Source organism: Brassica rapa, chromosome A03, assembly GCF_000309985.2.
Source record: "Brassica rapa cultivar Chiifu-401-42 chromosome A03, CAAS_Brap_v3.01, whole genome shotgun sequence".
Taxonomy (NCBI): Eukaryota; Viridiplantae; Streptophyta; class Magnoliopsida; order Brassicales; family Brassicaceae; genus Brassica; species Brassica rapa.
The window spans coordinates 7,344,806-7,354,904 of NC_024797.2; the positions used below are offsets into that span (position 1 = coordinate 7,344,806).

Here is a 10,099-nt window from a genome sequence, read left to right on the forward strand (position 1 = left end):
TTAACCCCTTAAACTAAAAATAAATGTCAATAAAAAAATTCATGCGTAAAACACAGATAACCCCTAGTACTATTAAAAAGACGTTCGAAGACAACTTCAAAGTGAACCAAGTGACCACAATAATTATGGAGTGGGAAGCTTCTTTGCTTGATTAATCATTTTATCTGGTCAACTATCTTAATGACCAAGTCTAATCGTAAAAGTAGGGTAAAATATATGACTCATTCTTCATAAACAGTATTTGAACACAACAGAAAATCATACCATTACTTATTAATGTAAATACTCAAACTAATGACGGTACAATTCGCAGCAAATAATGATGTTATACATATGATTGCTATTTATAAAAAACCCACTGAATCCCCATCACAAGTCTGTAATAGTAGTTGGAATTCCTGAACGAAAAAGAGAATATCTAAAAAAAATATTTTGAATAGAATCATAAATTTTATTCATACTTTTGCTTATTGAGATCCTTGATAATACATGATTCAAACTAAATAATGGATTAGTTTCAGTGTTAGAAAAAAACCACAGAAAATATGTATTGGGTACTCAAAATCAGTAGCTTGTTAAAGCATTGTTTTAAAAGTTGCTAGTAGAGAATAAGATAATTTGATCCTTATGGATGCCAATGTTTGATCTTCAGCAGTCAGCACATAAATCCATAAACAAATACCGTTTTATAAGGAAAAAGAAGTAGCCGTTATTATTGATGTCATTAGAAGACTTGTTAGTTTTAATTAGAAGACCTCGAGTGAATTGAGATAGATAATTTTACAAAGGTCATCAAATGAAAACCAAAGAAAGAAAGAAGGCTCTGAATTGAGATAGATAATTTTACAAAGGTCATCGTTGGGTCTCAAAAGTTTCAGATGTGCTCTGGATAGTTTTCGTCCGTTGTTGAACGGACTTCTTTGCTGACTCTTGGACCTGCGTTTCTTTCCATACGGTGATTTGAAGTTATTGTGTTAGATGCTCCTTTCCATCTTGGCTCCTCTCCTTTGCTTTGTCTACTTATCCACTCAACGGAGAGGATGTATTCTCTGAATCCTTGGTTGGCTTATAGATTGCTCGCTCTAGTCTTTTCTACATTGGAATTGGTACGGCGGTGGCGTTTTAGCGAGTCCGTGAGCAGAACAGGTTTAGCATCTTTGTTGTGAAGAAGTTGGTTGGTGTCACCTCTCCATTTCCAGATGGAGTCCTCGCTGCAGCTTATAATAAGAGTTCGTCCTGTCCTGGTTGGTTCGCTGATCTCTTAATTCCTCGGTGGCTTCTTCTTGAATGTTTGAAGTAATATAATGAGGTTGAGGTCTTGGTTCAATCAGAGGAAGTTGCGGTTTCGTAGGAGGTTTGGTCCCAGGTGTTTCGGTTCTTGGACCCATGTTTCGGGGTCGGTGTGTGTGGGGTGCTATTCGGCGTGGTTCTGGCTTTTCATCGTGGACAGGAGGTTCAGGTGTTTTTCGGTTCTGTTAAGTTCTTGCCGCTTGTCCGCTTGGTTGACTGTGGTCTCTTGTTAGACCTCTGGTTGTTTTAGACCTTGACTATGCTATCTATGGTTTTGATAAAGGATTGTAGGAAGATCTAGTTGTAAGAAGTTGTTTTTGTCTTAAGTTATGTTTCAGTGTAGTCTTTGATGCCTTTGTATGGCTTTTAGTATTCCTTCTGTGGACTGTTGTTTCTGGGGATATCAATGTCTTCCGCCGGCTCTGATTGTATTCCACCGAATGTTTAATATAAATCAATTGACGGAAAAAAAAAAAGAAGGCTCCTCTCAGTCCACACAACGGTCACTTGCTAAGAAGCTGCGACTGGGACCACCAAGAAACAAAAGAAAGTAATCCCATCAAAATACAACTCATAAGCTCTAACGGACCGACAACGTTCATAGAATCTGTTTTTATTATTAAAAACAAAAGAATAAATTGAAAAAACGTGAAGAGTCATCAACCAAACACTTCTTTAACACTGATACGTTAAACCACCACATGCCCAAATTCTTTGTTTATTTCCTTAACACTCTCTTCCTCTTTCCTTTTAGACGTGTTTTTGACTTACTTTTAAATGTCCATATTACCCTCACGGACTCCATTATTACCACTTTGAAAGTCTTCAACATTCATTACCTCTCTCTTTATATTAATAGAAACCTCTTTTTCTATCCTAAAACAAATATCTCAAAGGTCGAGAGAGAGAAAAACATCAATCTTCGAACTCAGAATTCTCTTACACGATGTCTTGTTCCGTCTGTAATTCTCCGGTTTTTTCTCCGTCGTCATCACTTTTCTGCAGCAAACCTTCTACCATCCTCTCTTCGCCGCAAGAAACCATCTCTCTCACTCTTTCTCATCTCAAACCTTCCTCTCCTTCCTCCGCCGCGGCTTCCCTCAACTCGCCGTTCCGCCTCCGTCTGCAGAAACCTCCGACCGGTTTCTCTCCGGCGTCGTGTACCGGCCAATCACCTCCCGGAGGGGTTCTGAAACGCAAACGCCCCACGAGGCTTGATATACCGATCGGTACCACCGGGTTCGTTGCTCCGGCGACGCCGAGGGAGGAAGGTAGAGAGGTGGAGAGGGAAGGCGATGGCTATTCTGTTTATTGCAAGAGAGGAAGGAGAGAAGCTATGGAGGATCGCTTCTCTGCCGTAACCAATCTCCAAGGAGATCGCAAACATGCCATCTTCGGAGTTTACGATGGTCACGGAGGAGCCAAAGCGGCTGAGTTTGCGGCCAAGAACTTAGACAAGAACGTTTTAGAAGCGGTTGCTGGTAAAAACGACGAGTCAGAGATCGCAGACGCGGTGAAACGCGGTTACTTGACCACAGACGCTGCGTTTCTCAACGAGAATGACGTTAAAGGCGGTTCCTGCTGCGTCACGGCTATGTTCAGCGACGGGAACCTCGTGGTTGCCAATGCCGGCGATTGTCGCGCCGTCATGAGTGTTGGAGGCGTCGCGGAGGCTCTTTCTTCCGACCACCGCCCGTCTAGGGACGATGAACGGACAAGAATTGAAACCACGGTGAGAATCTCGGTTTTTAATGTTTTATACAAATGGAAAGTATAGTTTCTAAAAGTAGATTCAATTTTTTTTTTTGTGCAGGGTGGATACGTTGATACGTTTCGAGGTGTATGGAGAGTTGAAGGATCTTTGGCTGTGTCAAGAGGGATCGGTGATGCTCATCTCAAGAAATGGGTTATAGCCGAACCAGAGACAAAGACGTTGAGAATCGAGCAGGACCATGAGTTCTTGATCTTGGCATCTGACGGTCTATGGGACAAAGTGAGTAACCAAGAAGCAGTAGACATTGCTCGTCCCTTCTGCCTAGGAACCGAGGAGAAGCCATTGTTGTTGGGCTGTAAGAAGCTTGTCGATCTTTCGGCTTCACGAGGCTCATTGGATGATATTAGTGTGATGCTGATCCCTTTGGACCAGTTCATATAAGAGAGATCCTTAGATATTTTAGATAGAAATCTGAAGGGCTTGCGTCCATTTACCTTTATTAATTTGACTTTGATATAGTTCATTTATTCATTCTTTCTAACTTGAAGAGGTACTTGTATGAAACGAGCATTTGGTCGAATTTAATCTAATTATTATCAGTTCCTTATTATTATTATTATTATCCTCCGAATTTGTCTATCTAACAATCCAAACACGGGGTGGATAGAAAGAATAGTTAGAGAAGAATGATAGCAACATATATGAAAGTTTGAACGAAAAACATGGAGTATGTGTGTTCTGACTTGTGGCTAAGTTTGCTGTGCATCGTATCTGAAAATTAGAACATGATTTATGGTGTAGACGTGTGTATTGGGGATGTCTTTAAGCTTAATTTGCTCTTTAGTTACCTTAGAATTTAGAAAGAATGAAGGGACCCAAGCTATTCGGGTTAACAACTTCTAACAATTTTCACCAGCATTGGGCCAAACAGGAAATCAATTATTTCCACACAGGTAGTTTAATTTTGATTATCAGTTGTATTTGTATCTCAAACTAGTTTCCATGTAAAGGTAATATGTGTTTTGATTTTGTCTAGTTGTTAGAATGTCGTTGAATCTGTTTATTCATTCGTGCTCTCTACTTTCAATCCTTTAGACATTGAAACTAATGAAACCACCTAAGAAATCAAATTCATTGTGATATAAGACTCGGTGGTAAGCCTTTGAAAATAGTGAAATGGAACACATAAGCTGGCTACTATGCTCTTTCTCGTGGTTGTTGGATGGACGAAAGACGGACACAAGATTTTTTGGACAAAACTTGTGGAATGAGATCTAACAAGTTGACTCTCATTTTTTTTTGGTTGGAGCGGTTGACGAGATTAGTGGTGGATCGAATGACACCACAAAAATGATGAAAGGATATTTGATACTGCACAAGATTTAACTCTAGGTGAATCTCACCCGAAGAACAAAGTCCCAAAACTCAAGAACAAGCCGACCTTAGGTTGAACTCTGTTATTTTATTGATGTAGTGTAAAAGTGTGTTGTACAAAGCTACGCAGAGCCTTATTATTACGCTCACAGAGGTATATTCAAGACAAAAAAACTCAAAACAACAAGACTTTTGCAAAGAAAAGAAAACAAAAAATTAACATTTGTGGGTTTAAGACCAAAAGGGGAAAAACAAGAAAAGAGGAAGAAAATTTACATAAACTATCTTGCGGCCTAAAACTATGGTGTGTCAGATGGGATGAATGATCGTTAGGAACTACTAGGATGGTCCATCTTCTTATCTGCATAAATCGTTTAAATTGAAAATACCTAGTTTAGATGTATCTTGATCCAGGTTGGTGCTTGGCTGTTTTGATGCGTTCTGGTTTATTTGGTGAGTAGTCCTTGGTGTAGTATCATCCTCAGAGTCTTCTTGGCTCGAGTCTTTAAGCTCTTCCACGTTCTTGATGATGAAAACATCTTCTTGGTCCATTTACTTCCTATTGGCTTCATGGTCGACCATGTGGTCATCCTGAAGCTTTGGTGTACGGTCTCATGACAAATAAGCACATTTACCTTAGTATGTTACTATGTTCTAGTTTGAGGTTTATGGAGGTTTAGTTGGGTAAAATTTTTGGTTAACTTTCCATTTGGGCCGACCAAGTCTTCATGTGGCCCGTCTTTTGGCATAATGGTCGTTGGTTCTTCTCTCGGCCAGATGGTTGATGCAAGTTCCTAGCCTACTATGCGAATAGCAGTTTGCATGGATAAATTGGAACCTTCCCTCACCCTATGGACTCTGGAACATGTCATGGGAGTCTTTTTGACCTAAGATATGTATCTGAGCAAAGGTTTAGGACGATGACATCACATAGAACACATATGCAAGCAATGTTGTTGAATGTTGACATGGATTTAACCCCTTAACTTTCGATGCATTTCATATCAACAAGAGTTAAAATAGATTAGAAATTATTGTGTGGAACGAACATACAAAAAAGGTTTATGTCAAATTTATCAATATGAAAGGTCTAGAGCCGGCCTAAGTATTTGAAGGCCGCGGAAGCAAACAAAATTAATGAATATTGGAGGTAAAAAAAGAGCTGAGGCCGCGGAAGCAAACAAAATTAATGGATATGGGAGGTAAAAAAAGAGCTGAGTCTCCTCAGCAATTTAAACACATTTACAAACCATCACAACTAGACTATAAAAATAATGCAATATTCAACGGCCTCTAAATATATATTTGAATTGAAAGCACAAGCAGACAAGCTCAAGCTTTCTTTGTTTGAACTTGGGATGGGCTCTGGTATATAGACCTTAATTATATTTTGACCAAGAACTCATTTCCAATATACCACTATTAGAGAATGTTTAGTTTCTCACGCTTCGACATGAGATCATCCACAAACGTTTGTTTTTATTACTTTAGAAGACAAAAAAACTTGTATGACTTGTAACAACCAAAAGCAAGATCCTCCACCGCCAAAACAAGTCTCTGTTTCTTGTAGTCTTTGATTGCTTTGTTAAGCCTCTAAATTAATTCGTCCACCGGTTGAATTAAAACCCTTGAACTGAGAACCGTTACTACTTTTGGTTGTGTCTTTTGTTGGTCCTTTTAGTCTAGTAGTAGTAGTTATCACATCGTCCACATTTTACGTATTCACATTAGACTTTCAACCATATCGATGATGTACACTTACGTTATTTTGAATCAGCACTGTGAGATTGTCATAAACATTTTCATAGATTGAAAACTCAACTTTATTTCAAAGTAAATTTAAAATTTGTGCGGTGTTAATGATTACCGACACGAAGAAGGTCGATAAAAGGATAAGGAGAACAAAATAAGAAGAGAAGGATTGTGTTTGTGAAAAGAGGAAGAAGACAATGGTCAAAGTGAGAACGAAAAAGCAACACGTGAAATATAAACTCATGTTTTTGTGTTGTAGGCGGAGAATACGTTGCTGTTTCTTTGTTTTCTCAATGGATTCCAAAACGACACGTTGTTAAGCTTTTCTCTTTTTATTGTTTGTTATTTTACTTTACCAAACAAAGTCTCCGCCAATTTAGCAGTTCAGTCCCACACACACATCATGTGTTCCACCAATTCAATGTAACTAAACTAAATGTTTGTTGATCATTTTGTTGTTCTCATCTCATTGTTGACAAGACGAATGACATTTGAAAAGAAAAAGTTGCTGAATTATACTTCTCAGCGAAACCATAACTTAATAATAAATAAGCATTTGAAAAACATCAATAATATTATATATATAAATCACATTCGCATGCACGATATCGAAGACAAAGTTCGTCGCCTACGGCTGGCCATTGGTTGGCATTTACTATTCTTTAGACGTTAGAAGCAGTGTCGTTGCCTGTGGTCCCTCAATTTTAGCATTGAATATATACTTTAGTGAATCAAATCATGAAGAAATACATTTTCTTTATAGTAGCCTGTTTTTGAAATTCGAATTATTTGATTCTAAGCATTAGTATAATAATGTCTTAATCTAAAATGCATTTGCCTAAAACTTTGTATCAAGAAAGATTTATTCACTTTTAGAATCACTAGGCTGCTTCCATTATTAATTTGAAGTAATGTGCAGTCTTCACTGATCTTTAACTGGACTTTTGACATTTGAAGTTACAGTAAAAAAACCTTACAACTATGCTTATATTTAAAAAAAAATCATCATATTAAACTTTGCATAAATACATAAAACTTTGCATTCAACTTTATTAAACTGCAATAGCAGATCACATAACATTGTGACGGTCCATACCTCCTCAGCTACGCTTATAATGCTTCCACCGTCCAGATTCCACAATTTTGTTATGAGTAAAATACCCATGATACTGCACCTCTTACTACCGATCGATAGGATCGTTATCCTTGTGATACGAGGATCAGTGTGCATGATCTTGAACCGATCCTATATAAAAAAGTCGAAGATGACGTTTTTAGAGGTTCCCCCGAGTTACAATAACATAAGCATGTTCTATTGTCGGCCACCTTAGTTTAGAGTTATTTCTGCTTCGTTTTTGTCTTCTTCTCCCACGACACTTATCAACATAAACAGCAACTTCTGTCTCTATTGTGTTTTGCTCTTTGCCATGCATCTTATAGTACCCAAAAATACTATTTATTTTATTTTAAGAAATTATTAAAGCAAATCAACATATTGTCTCTAAAACCACGCGACTTAATTTCAAATAGTTCCTGATTATCTTAACTTTATTTTCATACTTTTCTCTTTTCCGAGTAAATACATGACCTTATTACTTTTCTCTTTTCCGAGTATATTATACATATGTCTGAGTCGATTTCGATTAGAGAAGAACATTAAAGTGACATTAAAGTTAGTACCAGCGAATGGCATGTTGCACTTGCATTGTCTAATATGTTTTCCAAGTGGATTGCTCGATCTGTAACTTGGTAATATGGTATGGGTCCATTAAATCTCAAAATGATATCTTATTTTTGAACTCTAATCGAAAGGATAACCTACAAGTGGTGGACCGTTGATAACTTGATATAGTACTTCATGTTCACGGAAGGGCAGATCTCTCCCAGAAGCTAACAAACAAAATAAACTTATTTAACAACATACTCCATATATCTACCCTTATATATATGATAGTTGCGGCGGATTTTCTTTCAGAAAATGACGTTTTCTTAATATATAATAAATAGCATGATAGATGGCTAATCTATAGAAGCAGCAGAAGTATTTGAAGTTCTTATTTATTAACTTGCTTTTTTTTGCCAACTCATGAGTTTGCTAGTAACTGATAAGTATATTGAATAAATCCTTGATTATCTTTTTTCTTGGTCAACATTATTAAAATAGCATTTTTCATTTCATTTCCTCGAGGATCAAGTTGAGTAAATTTCTATGTTTTGTTTCCTAATGAAAGAACAAAAAAAAAGTTATTTAAAGTAGATGTGGTGGTAATTTTTATTTTTTTAAGTAGATGTGGTGGTGCAGGTGGTGGAGGCACGTCAATAGTACAATCTTCGAGCAGAAACATAGGTGAGTTCGGACAACTGGAGTCTTTGGTGCTCTGTTGGAGTACGTGGACCAACAGCTTCTTGACACGTTAGATTCACAAATTAGACCCACCAAAGATATAATTCTTTAGGTGCTTTAAAGTTTTTAAGTGATGAACCTCTCCTTCTCATGTCTCGGATCAAACTTCGTTGGACAACTAACTCTGTCGATACGCGTAATTGCGGTATACTGATACACTCTCGTCTACATTGATTGTTGACAGTGATTAAGCGCTAACCATTCACAAAATTGCGTAACTATTAACATATTTTACTACTCTAGTTAATTGTATATAAAGCGTATTGTGTCTTAACTTAAAATTATGATGACGAGATGTGTATTGGTATTACTTATTAGGCAATAGGGCTTGACAGACTACGGAACCATATCAAGCGAAGTCTATGTTTAGTTAATTCAGTTTGGGTTCGGTTTTAAGCTGGTATCCAGTGGGTAAATTTTTATATAAAATTGGTAATCAATTTGGTCAGGTTCGAAAAAGGGTGGTTTATTGAAAATTTTAAAGTTCTTTGAGTTTTTTTCTTTTCTTTTCTGATTGGTCTAAACTGGAGTTCGATATTGAGCCAAAATTATCAAAAATACTGAACTATATCGAAGTATTTACATGTAAGTTGTTGACACATGACAGTGACACAAAACAATCGTTTATAAATTACTAGGGTCGGTCCGGGCTACGCCCGGGATTTTTTGTTTAAATTTACGCCCGGGATTTTTTGTTTAAATTTAAATGTTAATTGTATATATAGTATGTTTATTTTATTTATAAATATTATAATCTATTATAAAAAATATAAGTAGCCAAACAATTATAAAATCAATTCAAATTATTCTTTGTTCAATTACGCATTTTAATATTTTTAATATTCATTTTTTTGTTATGAGAAATTATATATAACGTGATGAGTAGAATAAACAAAAATTATTATTATTTAGTTATGGTGTTTAATTGATTATGTCGAATAAGGTGATACTGTGTCGTTTAAGAGTGATAGAGATGTAAAGCGTTTGCTGATTTGATGTTATACCTATTAGAGTGTGTGTTGTTTCTGTGTTGACTCTTGTGAATGTGTGTTGTTTTAATGACTTTAACTAAACGTGTTTGTCATCTTACATAGGATCCACATAAAACCTAAATTTCTTTACACAAACATTTCTTTTCACGCCGTAAATTAATTCTCTCAACTAAACTCATCTCTTTCAAACGCCAAAGCAACCCTTTGACTCTCTGCAAATCAGAAACCGTAAACTCATCCCTATCAAATCTTGACTCTGCGTAGATCGAAAGCAAGTATTCTTTTTTTTTCTTTTGGCTTTTTGAACTTTTTTGCTGATAACCCGCTAGACCCGCTTGTTTGATGCGGAGCGGGTGTGGTTATCGAAATCCGGTCATGCGGGTCTTGCGGGTATAATTTTCAAGTGAAAAAATGAGTTTAACCTGCGGCGGGGCGGTTGAGCGGGGCGGATCCGACCCGCTTCCCAGGCATAATCATGGGTCTAGAGGAAGCAGCAGGATTGAACAGTTACCAACGACGTTAGGATGCGTCTCCGTTCTTCACTGCTGTCGTATTAGGGTTAGCAAAACTCAG

The 10,099-nt window shown here is 37.0% G+C and overlaps 1 protein-coding gene across 1 annotated transcript; it reads left to right on the plus strand.

Annotated features, from left to right (window-relative positions):
• Positions 1-1,972: 1,972 nt before the first annotated feature.
• LOC103857285 (probable protein phosphatase 2C 25) lies at positions 1,973-3,620 on the plus strand. The gene is made up of 2 exons (XM_009134460.3): positions 1,973-3,022; positions 3,104-3,620. The coding sequence occupies exons 1-2, from the start codon at positions 2,237-2,239 to the stop codon at positions 3,443-3,445; spliced, it is 1,128 nt and encodes a 375-aa protein (XP_009132708.1). The 5' UTR covers positions 1,973-2,236; the 3' UTR covers positions 3,446-3,620.
• The last annotated feature ends 6,479 nt before the right edge of the window (positions 3,621-10,099 follow it).